The 20,688-nt window shown below is 44.7% G+C and overlaps 1 protein-coding gene across 1 annotated transcript in view; it reads left to right on the top strand.

Annotated features, from left to right (window-relative positions):
- The window catches only part of afg2a (AFG2 AAA ATPase homolog A), a 171,040-nt gene that overhangs the window by 35,647 nt on the left and 114,705 nt on the right, over positions 1-20,688 (top strand). The window contains exons 14-17 of the mRNA XM_080774826.1: positions 1,647-1,807; positions 10,287-10,496; positions 13,729-13,782; positions 14,111-14,190. Coding sequence (XP_080630952.1) covers positions 1,647-1,807; positions 10,287-10,496; positions 13,729-13,782; positions 14,111-14,190 — 505 coding nt within the window. The remainder of the gene's footprint in view (positions 1-1,646; positions 1,808-10,286; positions 10,497-13,728; positions 13,783-14,110; positions 14,191-20,688) is intronic.

Raw genomic sequence — 20,688 nt, 5'->3', positions numbered from 1 at the left:
ATTATCCCGATGAAGAGCCCTCCTCAGTTTGTGTCTCTTGATTTTGATCTGAGGCACTGAACGCACAGCCGCCGAAGGGCGTTCAAAACCTTAAGTGCTTTAATTACACTTCCCCTTGGCCTACTCGCCTTTTCAGCCCCGGTAATGCGCGGCCAATTATTATCGCCATCGAAGAAGGGGAATTGGAGGTTAATTTAGAGATTTGCGTTCGTTGGACGTGTGTCATTATTAGCTGCGTGTACGAGCCTGACTAACAGCTGGAGTGGGTGAATGAAAACCCCTAAGCCATGACTGCATTAGCGCTCCTTATTGCAGGGGTTCCCAAAGTGGGGTCCGGGGACCCCCAGGGGTCCTTGAAGGAGTTTAGCTGGGGGTCCCCAGCTAAATTATATTTTGGAACCAAATGGACCCTTATGGGTCTGTAACTCTGAGATTGTACAAATGTATGCAATGTGTAATGCATTTGTACACTCTCAGAGTTAAATTAACATTGATTTCACAATATAAATTGTGATCTCCGAGATCTCTGCCATTAAATGGGGTCTTGTAGACTAATGTCAAACTGGGTGTCCTTGAAATGAAACGGGTTGAGAATCATTGCTACAGCCGTAAAAATCTTCTCTTATGGGGGTACCTGGTATATATGGGGGCCCACGGGCCAATTAGTGTCAATTTGGGGGTCCTTGACATGAAAAAGTTTGGGAACCACTGGCCTTTTGAATGCCAATTTCCTTTCCTTTTTAAGAAATAATAATATTTATTTTATTTAGATTTTCATTTGGATAGGTATGTCAAGTAAGGGATAATATCTGGCTAGGTGGTCATAGAGCACCGAAGTCCTGACGTAACTCGCTCATCCCTTCGATTTCCCTGGTTCGCGGAAGTAATTTCTCTATGGAGAATAACATGGGGTGATCTTAATATCGTCTACTATAAGCGTTGTGGTCCAAAAATAAACAAGCTGTCTCTGCGTTATTGTCAGGGAGGTGTCTCTGTATCGTTTGCAACAGTCAGTCACTCATATATGATATTTTTCTGCTGCTTCTAGCGAAAATGTAACTAATTCAGTAGCAGTAACATTAGCGTTTTCTCAGTTGATTCTTCATATCCATATGAGTGAAGCGGCCGGGATGACATGTTTATTTTTCAAACACAGTTCTTATATGAAGCGATCTAAAATCCCCCCTATGGGGATTACAATGCAACTAAAAAAATACATGAACCTGGGGACTGACGCCCTGTACTGAAAGTGACGTCAGACTTCGGTGCTCTATTGTCGGGAGATACTTCACCGACAGGGAGTTTAACCACAGAGGCAAAGCCGAGGTGGTTAAACTAAGACTAAATATTTTGACAATTTCGTCAACAAATAAAAACTAGACTAAAATGTTAGAAAGGGGACAAGAGATCCATCATCCAGTAAGCCATTTAACTCATGGTTGCATTCATTATGATGGCATCAAGGCCCTCTAAAATACATTTTAGTCAACTAAATCAACTGTAGATTTAGTCGACTAAAACTAGACTAACACTAAAACACTGCTGAATTCAGACACTGCCCGGGGTTCACGTGGTGGGTAGTTGCCGATTATGATAAAGATGTAAATTCATATTTTCTCTCTCTGGGTTTTTTTGTTGTTGTGCAGGGTTGCATGCACTGAGGCGAGCTCTGGGCACTGACCTCCACCAGCAGCCCAATGACGCAGAGCTCAGGGGACGAGTAAGAGTCACCCTGCGGGACCTGGAGTGGGCCATGTCTGTGGTCAAGCCCAGTGCCATGAGGGAGGTGGCCATCGACGTCCCCAAGGTGAGAGACCAGATCTAAACTGTTCTTTTGAGGGACAGAAGTATCGCTTGTGCGGGACAAGTGGGATGGTGGGGACCCCGTTCCCCCTATCCCACTCGTCCTGCACAAGCGATACTGGGGTACGGGGTTAGCAACTTATTACTCGTGTTGCTATTATGCTGTGATGTCATATTCGACCATAGGCCTAATATTGGCTATCATTTATAAACTCCCCTGGCGTCTCACATTTTGTTTTAAAATCATGCTAGTTTTGGTCATGTGTGGTATGGCCGACCTGGTGCTGTAGCCTAGGCCTTTTGTCTTTTTAGGTAAGGTAATTTTATTTATAAAGAACCTTTCAAAACAATTGTTACAAGGTGCTGTACAATAATATAATAGAATAAAACAAGAACACAGTAAAAAATTAAGCAGCAATAAAATAAGAAACAAGCAACAAAAACAGTACATAGAAATAGATACAAACAGAACAACAGTACATATAAATCACCAGAACATTTTAGGCTTCATGGGGATAAGTTCATGCTATTTTAACAGGCCCATGAACAAATCTTGCAGGAAAAGAGACAACGAGAGAGCTTTACATCTGAAGGCTGACTATTTGAACACTGATGTCTGCCAGTCACAATGTGGGACAGGCAGCCTTGTCTTGAAACGAGAAAATCTTGTGAATAGCTACTGTACCCCACTGTGCCAAAACGAGATTAGGAGAAATATATATACCGGTATATATATATATATTAATTTTTTTGCTCAATCCCATTCAATCACGGATGTTTTGGACCTTATAAAACCTGAATCCAAGCTAAGCTAATGTTGCTACCACCGCAGGTTGCTAATATTGTATCCATAGGAGACCATAACAGCTATGGATAGCTACAACACTTACTGGTTAGTCACAAGGAAGCTTACAGAAGGAAGTGTCATGGTCACGTGACCGGACGCCGGGGCTGCGCCATGACACTCTTCGGTGGCAAAACGTGCACCGGAAGTGCGATGAATACATGGCAGTGGATGGGAGCCCGCTGGACATATTGTACGAACGATTGCGACCTTTGTTATATAATTGGTCCGGGAATATAAAAGAAGACATATCACAGGTTATTTTCTGAGTGGGTGTTTTGCGACTTGCGAACTATTTAATTTTATTGAGGTATCTAAAGAGCACAGAGTAAGTTTCTGGGCTGCTTGGGCTTAGCCTGACTCTGCCAGAAGGTGGCAGTATTGAGTTCACAAGTTCACAATCCTTTCTTAAAAAGCCCAAATAATAGCCCATATTGGTTTTAATCCATTAACATTACAATCTAAATAACATGTTAAAAAATGTTGAAAATAGAGTGGTGTCAGTGGTGTTTGACGAAATACTTTAAAAATAAAATCCCACTCAAGTAAAAGTTGCCTAGCAGTGCAAGTTCAAGGGTTGTGTTCAGACTACAGCAAAATATACTTACAATACCAAAGTGAAAATATTCACATAAAAAGTGGTTAAGTTTTAGAATAATATGCAAATTAACTGCCTATTTGCATGTTAAATGTAGAGGTAATATAAAATGATTAAAGTGTCAAGTCCCTCAAAATACTATGCATACAGTACTTGAATACATTTGCTTAGTTGCCACTGCAGGAGTGCAGGTCAGTCCTTTAATTTCATATTTATGCATTTAATTTACAAATATTTCCATAACAATTCAATTCAAAGGAGAAATAACATTATTCAACTCCTACAGTACTGAAAATGGATTAGCTGGCAGACAGCTCACAATCAGTGACTGTCAATCAGTCTATCAACTGTTGAGCAGTGAGAAACGTACACTCTGATGTTTGGATATACAATTATGTAGTGTGTACATAGAAAAACAAGACATTTTACAATGGTCTCAATTATTCAGAGATAGTATTTTCACACCGTGTCAAGTACTGCGCCGAATTCAAATACTACTACTACTGTTGCATAACAACAGCTTTAACTGTTTATAGTAGCCTGTAAGCATGCACACTTGCAGCAGTAGGCTATGGCTCCAGTAGAGAGTAGGCTACTGCTGCTGTGTGGTGTTCTGACTGCAATAATAACACCTCCTCCTCCATCAAAGAACACGGATCCATTCGTCCAAAATAAACTTTTTAGTTTTGCTAGTGTGCAGTAAAGATGTTTGTCTGACTATTTTAAGTCTACTTTTGTGTTTGTGTGTCTAAAACGCTCATACACTATTTAACAATAGGCTTAGGCTATGCAGCTGTTCCAGCTTGCCACCCACTGTGACGAATCTGGGCTTGAATTGCATGGTAGAGAAAATGACCTTGTCTTTTCCTCTGAATCTTCCTTGGTTAGTCAGAGGGCTGCTCTTCTTCTTTGTTTTTTCACGGATTTCTCTGGCACTGGCGCCACATTTTCCCTAGAGGGCTCAGCTTGTAATGTGTTCAAAAGGGACAACCAGAAGTTCACGGACTGCATTGGAGTCTATGGGCTCGCGCGAGTACATGAACCACGTGACCAGGCTGTTTTCCCTCAATGTCGTAAATCTGTCTTACTCTATGGCTCTGGGCTTGCCATGTTGAAAGTCGATAGACTCCTTGGTAGAAGAGCATAGAAAGACTGCGGTACAGCTGTACAGCAGTCTTGTTGTTGACTAGGGTCGAGGAGGACGCACAAAGCCACGGTCTGCATGTACCCACGGTTATACCTTTGCTCAAAACCAGAGTAATCTAGTAGAGTGGCGACAATATAGTTGGTCTTACTTTTAGTCGTCATAGCTTAGTTTTCATGTCGTAGTCCATTTGGTTTTCGTCAGTGAAAAAAAGTCAACAGACATATTTCGTCATAGTTTTAGTCGACAAAATCAACACTGGTGCGTGCATGTTTGCATGCGTGTGTGCGCGTGCATGCGTGCGTGTGTGCGTGCGAAGAGTGGGATGGACATGACTCGGCAGCAACTTCACCCTCTGTCCGACTCCTCTGTCTCTTGAGAAGGGATGAATTACTCTACTCTGAATGGGTGTGTGTGTATGTATGTGTGTTTGTGTGTGTGTGTGTGTGTGTGTGTGTGTGTGTGTGGTGTGTGTGCGTATGCATGCGTGCGTGCGTGCGTGCACGGAGGGGGGGGGGGGTGTCATCGGAAGGAATGAAGGGAGGGAGAGAAGGAGTGGGAAGGAGGGATGAGAGAGGACAGGCGGCTGGGGAGCCTGTGTGTGTGTGTGTGTGTGTGTGTGTGTGTGGGGAGCTGGGGAGCCTGCAGGATGTTTTGGAGTGTGCATGTGCGAGACATAACGCACAGGAAGAGGCCTAACATCATCCTCCAGAGGTAATTGAAAGCAGATCGTCTCGCTGTCGGTTCCTGCCAGTAACGAGGATGAGGGGAAAAAAACTGAGGGGAGGGGAGGGGGAGACGGAGAGAGAGAGAGAGAGAGAGAGAGAGAGAGAGAGAGAGAGAGACACCACCCTCCCACCCATCTCCTCACTCCTCTACAAGCGCTTTGAGCTCGTCCAGAAACATTCAGTCCTTTGCGGCTGGTTCTTGGAACGAGAGAGAGAGAGAGAGGGGGGGAGGGTGTGGGGGGGAGAGAGAGGGAGGTAGGAGAGAGAGGAGAGTGGGTTTTGAGTACCCCACTAACATTGCTCAGCTGACGGGCCAATACAGTACAACACAACACAACATAGTACGGTACGGTACAACACAGCACAGTATGACACAGCAAATCAAAACAGTGCTGGGCAGTACAGCATAGCAAAGTATAATGCATCACACCATAGTTTAACAGTAAAACACAACCAAATCCAACACAGCACAGCACTTTCTTGGACTTGAACTTGATTATATCCACATGAGTGCAAACATTTGTTTCTAACCCTATTTTATTTTTATCTTTTGCCAGGTGCAACCTGGCTATACTGTCGACGTTGAGACTAGTGAGGACCAGAGTAAGCCAGTAAGAGAGTGGCGACACTAGCGTTGACTCCCATTGTAACAACGGAATGCGGAAGTGCTCATTATATCTCAATGGGATAGTTCCAATGTTTGGAACTATAGCCCATAGCACCCAGGCGAGATCAAAGCGTGTCACCACTCTCTTACTACATTACTCTTGTGAGGACCTAGTGGACACTTTTTCATGATTGGCTGCATCTAGCGCCTCTCTAAGCTAATGGGAGATAAAATCCCATAGTCTGAAGTTCTCTGAACACTGCGACGTGAAGCCGTATCCTCTAAGCCAATGGGAGATATATCTTTGCTGCACCTGGCAGTTATGACGCGAGTCATCCTAGTTTTTAATTATTTTTATTATAAGAGTATGAATATAAATATCTACAGATATTTATGTGCATTTCCTTTTGAATTAAATCATGTTGTTTCTAAATTATGCTTGTTTTAAAGACACGCACACTATTGTTTGTTCTCAGTCAGTCGGCTCCTCCGTTCCAATGGTTCTTTTTTTTCTCTCTTAATTTCCTCCCCCTTTGCTGTGTGTGAGTGTTCATCTCTCACCACCACATGGCCTGGCTTTAATATCCAGATCTGGCAGCTGTAAGCAAACCAGTTCCTCTTCTTAAACTTCCTACTCACCCCACCTCCCCCCCATATCTCTCTCTCTCTCTCTCTCTCTCTCTCTCTCTCTCTCTCTCTCATCTGAGAAGAAGTTCCCCTTCTCCTCATCAAAGAGCAGAGCCTGAGCGGCCACCTTGTAAAGTTCAAGAAAACAACAGTAAAACATAATAACTGGGTCCTACCAAAAGAAAAGAGGGGGATGGAGGGAGGGAGGGAGGGACTGGCAGAAGAATATAGGAAGTAGAAAAAAAGAGACGGCACACACACAAGCAGAGAGGTGTGAGTCAAAACAGAGCCCTCTAATTCAGCACCCGCCTTATTCGCGGCGGCAGCGAAAAAAAGCACACCACCTTCCAATTAATACAGCTGTGTCCTTTTGTTCCTCTTTATTATTGTTATACAATCACATGTCTCTGTTTGGTCTGTTACAAGTCAAGGCGTAACAAAACGCAGGCCAAAGACCAAGTTGGGCCAGGAGTTGTGGGGGGTAACGTAAAATATGGATATTTCAGTATTTGAATAGATTATTAGACAGATTAAACAATAGATATGGCTAGTTTTAAGAGAGCGGATCTCTTGTTGCATGCACTAGAGTTCTCAAACTCTGCCAGAAGAGTCCTGACCCGACCCCACGTTTGTGGGCCGGGCCTAAAATGTACATGCTAATTACTTGGGCCGGGCCTTGGGCCTGATCAGTTACAGTTAGTGTCCAGTTAGGGTCGGGCTTTCATTTTCAGGCCCGTTGAGAACTCTATACTATATTATTATATATGCACATCTGCCTTCCTGATGGAGATGGGATGCAGTGCCTGCCTGGGTGAACGCTGTTATGATGGAATGCCGTTACCGGTTGCTGTTTGATTATTATCGTGACCAGACAGTCCTACAAAAAGCCCTCGTAGTGCCATGACCTAAACCCGACAGGAAGTCAGAGACTCACCCGCCTACATTGTGCTCCTCCACCACTGAAACTAAAGTTCAAATGCATGTTTGACACACTTTGTCACTTTGCGCAATACACGACAAATAATGAAACCTTTCCGGGTCCATTTTGACCCTTTCACAGTTAGATGAACACTCCAGATTTCATGGTGTACTGCATACATGGGCAACTTCACTTAATGCAGCCCGCAGGTTAATATCAGACTACTGATATATTATTGCTTTCAGCTGTTACAATTGCAAACATGACTGCTTTTATTACTTCAGCTTATATCAGTATTTAGTTCATAAAGTCAACATAACTACAACTAAATGCATTTGGAATAAATAAAATGTTAGTTTTCAGGATTCCAATAAAAAAATAGCAAAAATAGCTGATCTACAAGCTCAAAACGTGTCACACTACGACGTGTTTTGAGATCGGCTATTTTTGCTACGACAGTAATATGCAATGTGGCCCTCTGGAGTGAGTGTGGCAATATAGTGTTCTCTCCATCGTCAAAGTTGCCCAACTTATCCTTTTTATCGAATAATTGTCTCCAGGCATGGAGAGAGAGTATGTTTTGCACTCTGTCCGTCCGTCCTTGTGTCCGTCCGTCTGTGAACAGCAAGTATTTTTGCCACTCAGTAGGCGTTCCTTCATAACTTCCGAGTTTGATGATGATGTCACGCACATACCCTCTATTCTGTATTTAAGTCCGTCATTTTGGGTCTTAATGCTTCCAACTATAAGTGTCCATGACAAAGAAAATATATGATATGGAGACAATAAAGACTATTATTATCATTATTATTGAAGGTGGTAACAGTCCATTTGCTCAGTACAATATTTCAAGGGCATTTAGTTGACACAATGAAATAAAATAGTGATAGTATTCAGTGTGGGGCAGACAGCCTGTCACAGCCAGATTTGGGAGACCAGTAGCTTTGTTGTTGCAAGGAAAGCGGTAAAATGTGACTTTCGTGGTTGTTTTCGTCTTAGATTTAGTCCGACTGAGGGACACAGTATACGTCACGGGGCGCTCACGTCACGGCTAAAATACTGAATTGCCATCAATGGCGTAAGAATAAATGGCACCCTTTTCACATTGGCCTATTATAGCACCACCAGGAGGCCACAACCTGACCTGGCCTGGTGGAGACCTGTGCCCTGAGGGGCACTTTTTCTAGTTTCTCTCTCTCTTTCTCTCTCTCTTCCTCTTTTCCTTGAATGCTGGTTCTCCTCTCCACCTGTCTCCTTTACTGGTTTGCCTATCATTGTCTGTTTTACCATTATCTCTCTATCTCTATTTTTTTCCTTTGGTTGTCATTTACCCGCACTGCTTTTCATCAGGCTTCTTATCTCTCCAACAGCACCCCCCCCCCCTCTCTCTTTCTCTCTTCTCCATTCACTCTTTTTTTCTCTCTTCCCCTTTGGACCCCTACCTCTCCCTCCCCTCCTCTCTCTCTCTCTCTCTCTCTCTCTCTCCGTGTCTCCGTGCTGTCCATAAATTGTTCAGCGTGTGGTATTTACAGTATGTGGCCGGACGCCAGGTTTCCATTAGGTCCTCCGTTCCCCGGAGACGGCGCCGGTGGCCTGGGATGTGTTGCATCGGGGAGGGTGGGGGGGGGGGGGGTGGGGGGGGGGAGGAGAGAGAGAGGAGAGAGAGAGAGAGAGAGAGAGAGAGAGAGGAGAGAGAGAGAGGAGAGGAGGAGAGAGAGAGAGAGAGAGAGAGAGAGAGAGAGAGGAGAGAGAGAGGAGAGAGAGAAGAGCAGACATGGGGGGGAGAGCAGCGTTGCCATGTCTGCTTATTATAAGCCATGTTGGGCATGTTGTTATTCAGTTTTTTTTCTGTAAGTTCACTTGTAAACATTTTTCTTACTATAGTTGTGTGTTACTGCTTGCTTATAAATGGTGTATTCATTATTGTTTAGCAAGGTGGTTCTCAAACAGTTTCATGTCGAATACCGTACAATTATTATACATTTCTGAACAGGGCACTCAGGGGACCAATCCCCCCCCCCCCCCCCCACACACACACACACACACACACACACACACACACACACACACACACACACACACACAAACACCAGATATGCATTGTTAAATGTTTAAACATCTATCTATCTATCTATCTATCTATCTGATCTACAAGCCTCACAAAACCTTTGCATTGCGACGCTTTGTGAGCTTGCAGATCTGCTATTTTCAAATGGCCGGTCTATAGGTTTAAAGTGGGCCTATTTGTTGCTTCTTTTTGGGCTCGTCTCCATAGATCCATGGTTGCTTATTTCTCTCTGAAAATGTGGCAACACCGGGGAATTCAAAATGTTCTTGAGTAAAGGTAGAACAGTCTTGGCATCAAAGTGTACTTAAAGTATCAAAAGTAAAAGTAGGCTACTCATTATGCAGAATTTCAAGTTTTCAAACGTATAAGAAATCTTTAGAAAATAGCCAAAATGTGTAATAGGGCTGAAGTGGTCAATGTAGCCTATGTTTTTGTAATAATAATCAAAATCTACAAAATAATAGTAACACATGCAGTGGAGCAAAAGTACATTATTGGAATCCGAGATGTACTGGAGTAGAAGTAAACATATTGGAAATGGGACATACTCAAGACAAAGCAAAGTACAAATACAAATAAAAGTACAGTACTTAAGTAAATGTAATTACGGTAGTTGCTTTCCACCAGGTTGTTGAGTGCTTTGTAGATGAGCAGAATGTTGCAGTGAATTTTGTAGTGAATTGTATGACTACTGGTTTCAGTCATTTGGATTCCATAGAAGCCTTCTGTGATAGCATGCTGTGCAACCGGAAATATCAGATCTACAATCTTTTAGTTTAGAGGCATCTTCCAGAAACATGAATGGTCTCAGAAATGTCATGATTTCTTCAGCTCGTTGGCTAAAACATCAATAATTACATCAATACAGTCTTGAAATTAAAATGTAGCTTCATGCCATTAACATATGGTTTTGTTTTGTTTCACGCCTCCACCACCAAACCAAACCAGGTGCGCTGGTCCGACGTGGGCGCATGGAGGAGGGTGAAGCTCAAACTGAGGCAGGCTGTGGAGTGGCCCCTGAGGCACCCCGAGGCCTTCGCCCGCATGGGCATCCAGCCCCCGAGGGGGATCCTGCTCTACGGGCCCCCCGGCTGCTCCAAAACCATGATCGCCAAGGCCCTGGCCAACGAGAGCGGCCTCAACTTCCTGGCCGTCAAGGTGAGATGGAACCTAGCCCCTAACCCTATAGCAAACATTAAATATGCATAATGTCATAGTTAAAAGTATTGTGTTGCTGTATTAACTAAGTTTGCCTGGGACCTCCTGGGCCCCTCACAAAGACCCCTGCCAGATACACTACTTTTAGACAAATATTAGGATCTTAGCTTGCTTATGATTCTTGATGACTGTTTCTATATTTTTATGTATTACCATATATTGTTCCTGCTTACTGTAAGTCACTCTGGATTAATAGCATCTGCTAAATGCCTAAATTGTAAATTTAACAACATATTTTATTTAGAAACGTATCAAGTATGGATATATTTGCAGTCAATTGGCCCACGGCCCTGTCAACCCTCTCTCTCTGCATTGGGTTTGGATATATTTTGCAGTCAATTGGCCCACGGCCCTATCAACCCTCTCTCTGCATTGGGTTTGGATATATTTTGCAGTCAATTGGCCCACGGCCCTATCAACCCTCTCTCTGCATTGGGTTTGGATATATTTTGCAGTCAATTGGCCCACGGCCCTATCAACCCTCTCTCTGCATTGGGTTTGGATATATTTTGCAGTCCATTGGCCCACGGCCCTATCAACCCTCTCTCTGCATTGGGTTTGGATATATTTTGCAGTCCATTGGTCCACGGCCCTGTCAACCCTCTCTCTGCATTTCATTCACTTCAGACCCCTGAAGGACTCTGTCGTCTGACCTTTGACCCCGTGTTTGTCCTCTCTCATTCATCGCCCCATTCTCTCTGTCTCCACCCCTCCACTCTCCCCAAACCTCCCATTGTCACCCCCCCCCCCCCCCCACCACACCCCAGCCTCCCTCCCGCCCGCCCGCCTGCCCGTCAGGCCCTCGTTGATGGAGGTTGATTGATCAGCTGGGCGATTTGTTGATTGGTTGGATATTTAGGCCACTGTTGCCGTGTTGCGATTGTCAGGATGTGACAGCAATTCTCAGCCAGTGTCATTTAAGCTGTGGGTCAAATGAGGATGTTTTCTTTGTTTGAAACACGCACGCACGTACACATGCACGCACACAGCATGCACACACACACATGCACACACGTGCGCACGCACGCACAATGCAACAGGGAGTTGGTTAACTTGTTTTTGTATGGCTTTTTTCTTCCCATTCTTAGTACTGGATTATTTCAATTCTGTTTGGATGGAACGGAGTAATTCTATATTGACGTATTGATACTTTTTGCTTAAGTAGATCAATTGAGTACTTTTTTCTTTTCTTCTTTTCCACTACTGGTTGTTTGGCAGACAGAGGGCTGCGGCAGAGTAGTATCAGGTTTTTCCAGTGCGGTGGTGTGCTCTGACAGAGATATGTTATCCACATTTAAATGTGGACTCTTTAAGGCTCAGCCACTTCCTCTGCGTGAAAAGCCCTATTATCAGTCTGTCAATGTCAGCTTCCTTCCCCTGCAACCACACGCATGCGCACGCGCACACACACACACACACACACACACACACACACACACACACACACACACACACACACACACAGCTTAGTCCATGAGCTTTGAAAGCACCGTGTTTTTGCCCCATGGCTCTGTCCCAGAAAGAGAACCTGGAACCATAATGTGTCAGTCAGTCAGTCTCCACACTTATCTGAGGAGACAGAAGACTTGTGAGTGAAGAGTCGACTCTCCCACACAAAACGCACGTACAGTACACACACACACACACACACACACACACACACACACACACACACACACACACACACGAACACGCACACACACATAATCGCACACACACCCTGCCAACTCAGAGGTGTTGAAAGGGTGGATCGCAGAGCCAGGAAGTACTACTGATGGCTGAGTGGATGTTTATCTGCCTCGGAGGGGGGGGTGGGAAGAGAGAGAGAGAGAGAGAGAGATAAAAGATAAAGACAGCCGTTTGCTTGAGCAAGGCACTAGCCCAGTGGTTCTCAAACAGTACTGTAACATTACTGTATGTACTATACTGTGCTCGTACTGTACTGTACCCAGCCCCATGTCACAGAAATTAAGAATTGCAATTCCCTACATACGCGCCTAGAAAACACCAACATCCGTACATATCACTGCTGTTTTCACCGCGACCGAGGCGTGGCTTTCACTAGTACGGAAGTGCTATTTCAGCTTGGCTGGGGTGGACTGGGTGAGTTGGGGTTTGACATTGTTTAGCCTACTATTCTGTCCATATCGGGTTATAACTCGGACGGGGCTGAGTCGGCTCTACCGAACTTCGCAGCGCTTGACACGGCAACTCATGGCCCTTTAGGGCCGCTAGGCGGTGTCTCCCATCGCTCAAGCACACACTCACTGTAACCATAGCATAGGCTAACATTAGCTTTAGTGCACACTGTTTACCTTTCGCCTGAAACGTTTACAGTCACACAGTCACACATGACATGAGAATATATAATAATTGTTATTTAGATTTTTTGTTATCTTTCCTGTATATAAAATTGAAGAGATTAATTTTGATAATGAGTAGTTTAAGTTGAAGCACAGAAGTCGGCGACTAATTATTTAATTAGAGAGGGGTGGGAGTACATGCGTTTTTACTTCTCACTCCTTTTCGGATATGCTTAGAGTTTTTTTTGTCTTTTTATTTGTTTCGTATTTTCTTATATATCTTTTTTTTTTAATTGTTCCTCCTTGTAATTAGGAAATGCAAAGAATTTTTTCTGTTTTTATTTATTTCCATTGGCATATTCGAAATAAACATGACAAACAAACAAACAAACAAACATGGTAAGTTGGTAACACATCAATACAGCATAGAATTGTGGACGAAAACGTAATGAAATGTGGCTCAAATGCAGAATAAATAGTGGGCCCTGGTATCAAAAAGGTTCAAGACCACTGCTTTAAGGCGTTGCCTGCTTAAAACCACGAGCGTAGCATCTCTGTCAGGTCTTATTTAAGATTGTGTCGTCATGACAATGAATCACAGCCATCTGATGATAATGCTGTTCATGTGGTCGTTTGGCATTACTCCTCCCAGCAGATGTCTTGAACAAGATGTCCCAACCATATGTTTTCTGCAGCATTTCCCCTCCGTTTATTTCACAATCCCACATTTTTATTTAAAAAAATATATATATATATTTATTTCCCCGGGAAGAATAACTCTATCGTTGCTGTCGGGCAGAAACCTCTTATCTCCATATTTAAAAAAAATTGTGTTGTAAATTAACGCCATGTACATTTTTTTTCTTCAGGGCCCAGAGTTATTGAGCAAGTACGTGGGAGAGTCTGAGCGAGCTGTGAGAGAGGTAAGTTCACAGTATGTTTTATAATCGGTTATGATCCAGTCTGATGAAAACGAGGGCATAACCTCTTATAGTCTCGTCCTGTCCAGACCGTGATATTGGAGATGTACTGAGATGTAGTGGCGTAAAGGTACTGGAAATTGGAAATACTGGTTCCATTTGATTCCATTTGAACACTCTCAGACTCACAGACCTGTTTTTCAGGGCTATCTATGTATGTGTTTCTGGTCATATTATTTTCTGCTCATGTTGTATGTAAATCTGGTCTGACACGGACATGTTATGTATTGCGTCTGACTCTGGTCTGACACGGACATGTTTTGTCTCCCAGGTGTTTAGGAAAGCCAGAGCCGTGGCCCCCTCTATCATCTTCTTCGATGAAATCGACGCCCTCGCTGGTGAAAGAGGAAGGTCAGTGAGTTGCCTTTTTTTCTCCTAAAACGAGTGATCCAACATCGGTGCCCTTTTGAGAAGAAAGAACCCCCAACATCCCACTTCACGTTTTAGATAAGTCTCTGTGTAGAGACTGTTGCCTCCGTCATGCAGTCTGGAGCAACTGAAGCTCTGATCATGAGCAAACGATAAAGCGGAAGTGGAGCCTCCCCCCCCATTTCCGTTTCGTCTTTGCAGTCGCACAAATTTATCCTAATATAAATAGAAATCATCTAAGCATATATAGCTTGCTGCTTAATAGAAATGGATATTAAAAAGTTCAATGTAAAGATATTTTAAAATATGTTTTTGTGAACAGAAATGCCAGTTTCCTTGCTGATTTCGGGAGGTGTAGTTCCAGACTAGCATTTGGAAATGATAGAATTCAATATTCTTCCACAATACATAATCTCTGGCTACGTGAGACTGTTAAAATAAATAAATAAATAATACATTACTGAATTCATTATATATCAGCGATTCAGATTCCATTCCATTCCATTCTCTTGCATTGTAGAAAATTCCCTTATAGCTACCTCCATTTGCCTTATTTTGTGCAGGCCCTTTCAGCCATCTACTCATTCCTTTAGGACCCAGTTTATATTTGGTTCAGGCTTCTGCATGGGCACTCTGTTTCAGGACCCCAGTATCAAAGCTGTGTCACTGTCTACTGGGCAGGTCACATGCAATAGCTCTACAGACTGACAGGAGGACCAGAATGTGTTCTTGAGGAAATAGCATACAACATAAATCAACCCTGTCTGTTTGTACATCTACCAACAATTAAAATCTATAATGCCACAGTCCCTGTCACCCTCATCCTTTAGTCCATGCTCCCTGACCGGAGCCCTGTGGTGGGCATATAGCATCATAACCCCCTAAGCAAAACAAGCCTACAGCATCCATCAAGGCTACTATTTATTTACATGGTCCTTCGAGCCCGGATGCTACACCTACCACAGCAAGATGGCAGAAGATGGTGACTCCAAAATGATACGCCAAATACCATCCCACCTACTACAGTACCAGGTAGACCTTCCCCACTACCAGCTGCCAAGCACCTCACAGCCGGTCTACCAGCTGCCAAGCACCTCACAGCCGGTCTACCAGCACCACCAGCTGCCAAGCACCCCACAGCCGGCCTACCAGCACCACCAGATGCCAAGCACCCCACAGCCGGCCTACCAGCACCAGACGACAGGGAAGCAGAGGCAGTCACCCTGAAGAGCTCCCCAAGAGACTGCTTCCCAGAGGAGGTCAGAGCCCTTACAGATGGAACACCAGTACAACCCAGGAGCCGTCTCGACACTCTTGCACCCAAGCTTAATCAGACTAATGGACAATCTGTTTCCGGAGATGTCTTGCTCACTGCCCTAGTGGAGGTCGAGAGCATTATGAACCCCTTAAGGTACGCCTCATCAGATGTTGCCGACACAGACCCTGTGATACCCAATATGCTGCTCATGGGGCGGCGAGATGCTTCCTCGCCTCAGCATACTCCAGACTACGGCTATTATGAAGAGGATGGAGACAGCTAGAGGACCGCTAGGGAATTTTTTGTTTTACATATTAGCCCTACTAATATGGGGGCGGCTGTAGAAAATTCCCTTATAGCTACCTCCATTTGCCTTATTTTGTGCAGGCCCTTTCAGCCATCTACTCATTCCTTTAGGACCCAGTTTATATTTGGTTCAGGCTTCTGCATGGGCACTCTGTTTCAGGACCCCAGTATCAAAGCTGTGTCACTGTCTACTGGGCAGGTCACATGCAATAGCTCTACAGACTGACAGGAGGACCAGAATGTGTTCTTGAGGAAATAGCATTCTTGAGGAAATAGCAACAATTAAAATCTATAATGCCACAGTCCCTGTCACCCTCATCCTTGAGTCCATGCTCCCTGACCGGAGCCCTGTGGTGGGCATATAGCATCATAACCCCCTAAGCAAAACAAGCCTACAGCATCCATCAAGGCTACTATTTTTTACATGCATGGTGTACCTTAGTGGGTATTTCTGTAGTGGCGTTTGGGGAGAGGAGAGCAGGCTTAGTGTCCCATTGGCCATGGGGCTTGGTGTCCCATTGGCCGTGGGGCTTGGTGTCCCATTGGCTGTGGGGCTTAGTGTCCCATTGGCCATATAGGGCTAGTCTCCCATTGGCTTAGAGGCCAGCCAATCATGAAAATCTCACCGCTCTGCAAGCTGATAATTAAATAACTAGCGTGTTACTACTCTCGTTTTCAACGCTGGGGTCATTGTCTGTCAGAAATGAGTAATTCACATACTGGAATACTGGAATCAACTGAAATGTGTCTGTGGCCTGGGTCACTAGTCCCCCCTCACTCGCCCCTCTTGTTTTTCACAATGACTCACTTATTGTGAATGGACGGCACCACCGACATCACCCGAACGAAGGGAACTCCACTCTGCATGACTGCACTGTCAAAGCCCACTTTTCGTGTTCCCATGACGCCCAACAAGACTTTGGGACTTTTTTTCCCTTTTTTTGGTATGTGTGTGGGGGGGGGACGACGGGGGACGGGGGACGGGGACGGACGGACGGACGGACGGACGGACGCACAAAGTGCTTATGTTGTCCGGAGGACGTTCAATGGGATGGCACTGGGAACATCTGTGGCTTAAAAGGAGAGAGAGAGAGAGAGAGAGAGAGAGAGAGAGAGAGAGAGAGAGAGAGAGAGAGAGGGGGAGGGGGGTGGAGCGGACTCACAGATACCTCTTTGTGTGCATCCAGTCCATCAGTCCATGGCAGATGGAGGGAAGGCCTGGACCAGGGGTCACCAACATGTCCTTACATAGACAAATGTGTCCGTGGCAAAGACTAGGTCTTCGTGGCAAATTCTAGATTTTCTCTTTTACACACCATTATATTGTTCTTATTTTGATCATAACACCAACTTACTGAATGTCAAGTCTCCAGATATGGCAATTATTTATTATGAGACTATGGCATATTAGGAGATCATCTAGTACTAGTGGTTCTCAAATGAGTTAATGGCCGTTTGGTTCCATTTGAACACTCTCAGAGTTACAGAACTGTTATTCAGGGGTATCTATGTATGTGTTTCTGGTCATATTATTCTCCGCTCATTTTGTATGTCCGTGGCAAAGATGGAAGGATAAGGAAAACTTTATTGTCCATCAAATTTACATAAAATGGAAATTTGTCTTTGGCACACAGAAGCATTAAAATACTATATAAAATGCATTCACATAAACACAGCAATGTTTATGGAATGTTGACAGGAATGTCCACCACATGCCAGCATGACGATGAGCCCTGGCCTACGAATCTCATTGGCCCTCTGCAGATTTAGTCTGGCACCTCTGAGTTGTGATTGGATCTGGACCCTGACTGGTCCCTCACTATACTTCGGAGGGAGTGAACCCTCCGAAGTATAGTGAGAGACCAGTCAGTGGCCAGTTTGAGGGACCAGTCAGGGGCCAGTTTGAGGGACCAGTCAGGGTCCAGTATAGTGAGAGACCAGTCAGTGGCCAGTTTGAGGGACCAGTCAGGGTCCAGTATAGTGAGGGACCAGTCAGGGTCCAGTTTGAGGGACCAGTCAGGGTCCAGTATAGTGAGAGACCAGTCAGGGTCCAGTTTGAGAGACCAGTCAGGGTCCAGTTTGAGGGACCAGTCAGGGTCCAGTATATTGAGAGACCAGTCAGGGTCCAGTATAGTGAGAGACCAGTCAGGGGCCAGTATATTGAGAGACCAGTCAGGGGCCAGTATATTGAGAGACCAGTCAGGGGCCAGTATATTGAGAGACCAGTCAGGGTCCAGTATATTGAGAGACCAGTCAGGGGCCCGTTTGAGGGACCAGTCAGGGTCCAGTATGCAATTATTATGGGGCGGATTTATCACCAAGTACATTTTTGTTTTAATTTGCTTGGTGGAAATGTGCCATCCACACAGCGGTTCCAGACTAATATCTCTCAATGATAGGCTAATATCTACATTGCACAGAAAAGTGCTGCTAAACCGTTTTTCTACCAAACTCTTAGGATTTAGAACATTGGTTTAGAACAGTGATTCTCAGACGTTTGTGTTTGAAAGGCAGCGTTAAGCCTCAGTTATAAATGGTGAATGGTTCAGTTTATATAGCACCTATATCCAAGGCACTTTACAGAGATTGTGCATTACATTCACCCATTCACACACATTCATATGTGGCAGAGTAAACCATGCAAGGCACCAACCTGCACATCGGGAGCAATTAGGGGTTCAGAGTCTTGCTCAAGGACACTTCAACACTAACTCTGGGGGAGCCTGGGTTTGAACCGGGAACCTTGTGGTTCCCATCATCCGGTCACTCTACCCCTGACCCACTGACGCCCCAGTTGTACTTAGTTGCGGGCCCATTCCGTGCTCAGCAAATAGCAGATCTCTCTTAAAAGGAGAGAGAGAGAGAGAGAGAGAGAGAGAGAGAGAGAGAGAGAGAGAGAGAGAGAGAGAGAGAGGGGGAGGGGGGTGGAGCGGACTCACAGATACCTCTTTGTGTGCATCCAGTCCATCAGTCCATGGCAGATGGAGGGAAGGCCTGGACCAGGGGTCACCAACATGTCCTTACATAGACAAATGTGTCCGTGGCAAAGACTAGGTCTTCGTGGCAAATTCTAGATTTTCTCTTTTACACACCATTATATTGTTCTTATTTTGATCATAACACCAACTTACTGAATGTCAAGTCTCCAGATATGGCAATTATTTATTATGAGACTATGGCATATTAGGAGATCATCTAGTACTAGTGGTTCTCAAATGAGTTAATGGCCGTTTGGTTCCATTTGAACACTCTCAGAGTTACAGAACTGTTATTCAGGGGTATCTATGTATGTGTTTCTGGTCATATTATTCTCCGCTCATTTTGTATGTCCGTGGCAAAGATGGAAGGATAAGGAAAACTTTATTGTCCATCAAATTTACATAAAATGGAAATTTGTCTTTGGCACACAGATGCATTAAAATACTATATAAAATGCATTCACATAAACACAGCAATGTTTATGGAATGTTTTTTTTTGTTATCAAATGTTTTATTTTATTTAAGACAATAAATTACAATAAGATGTTAACACCATGAATGAATAAAGAAAACAAAACACCTGTAAAAACAACACATGACAGCAAAAGCAAGGAACACAAAAAAAACAAACAATCCCACCCACCCCTCCCCCCGGGACCAAAGATGCCACAAAAAGACAATGTCAGGACTCCTACCACTGTGCAATGGGAATGTTTATGGAATGTTGACAGGAATGTCCACCACATGCCAGCATGACGATGAGCCCTGGCCTACGAATCTCATTGGCCCTCTGCAGATTTAGTCTGGCACCTCTGAGTTGTGATTGGATCTGGACCCTGACTGGTCCCTCACTATACTTCGGAGGGAGTGAACCCTCCGAAGTATAGTGAGAGACCAGTCAGGGGCCAGTTTGAGGGACCAGTCAGGGTCCAGTTTGAGGGACCAGTCAGGGTCCAGTATAGTGAGAGACCAGTCAGGGGCCAGTTTGAGGGACCAGTCAGGGTCCAGTATAGTGAGAGACCAGTCAGGGTCCAGTTTGAGGGACCAGTCAGGGGCCCGTTTGAGGGACCAGTCAGGGGCCCGTTTGAGGGACCAGTCAGGGTCCAGTTTGAGGGACCAGTCAGGGGCCAGTATATTGAGAGACCAGTCAGGGGCCAGTATATTGAGAGACCAGTCAGGGGCCAGTATATTGAGAGACCAGTCAGGGGCCAGTATATTGAGAGACCAGTCAGGGGCCCGTTTGAGGGACCAGTCAGGGTCCAGTATGCAATTATTATGGGGCGGATTTATCACCAAGGACATTTTTGTTTTAATTTGCTTGGTGGAAATGTGCCATCCACACAGCGGTTCCAGACTAATATCTCTCAATGATAGGCTAATATCTACATTGCACAGAAAAGTGCTGCTAAACCGTTTTTCTACCAAACTCTTAGGATTTAGAACATTGGTTTAGAACAGTGATTCTCAGACGTTTGTGTTTGAAAGGCAGCGTTAAGCCTCAGTTATAAATGGTGAATGGTTCAGTTTATATAGCACCTATATCCAAGGCACTTTACAGAGATTGTGCATTACATTCACCCATTCACACACATTCATATGTGGCAGAGTAAACCATGCAAGGCACCAACCTGCACATCGGGAGCAATTAGGGGTTCAGAGTCTTGCTCAAGGACACTTCAACACTAACTCTGGGGGAGCCTGGGTTTGAACCGGGAACCTTGTGGTTCCCATCATCCGGTCACTCTACCCCTGACCCACTGACACCCAGTTGTACTTAGTTGACGGGCCCATTCCGTGCTCAGCAAATAGCAGATCTACCAGCTCACTTGTGAGCTTGTATATCTGCTATCTACGTCCTGCAACACCAACGTGCAGCCGAGTATAAGTCAGGCTTTGTGGAACAACGGCCCTCTCACCCACACATGCAGAGAGGGAGG

Source organism: Protomyctophum bolini (genome assembly GCF_963924005.1).
Source record: "Protomyctophum bolini genome assembly, chromosome: 10".
Lineage (NCBI taxonomy): Eukaryota > Metazoa > Chordata > Actinopteri > Myctophiformes > Myctophidae > Protomyctophum > Protomyctophum bolini.
Note: the sequence above shows the minus strand (reverse complement) of the source record. Positions and strands in the feature narration are given on the sequence as shown.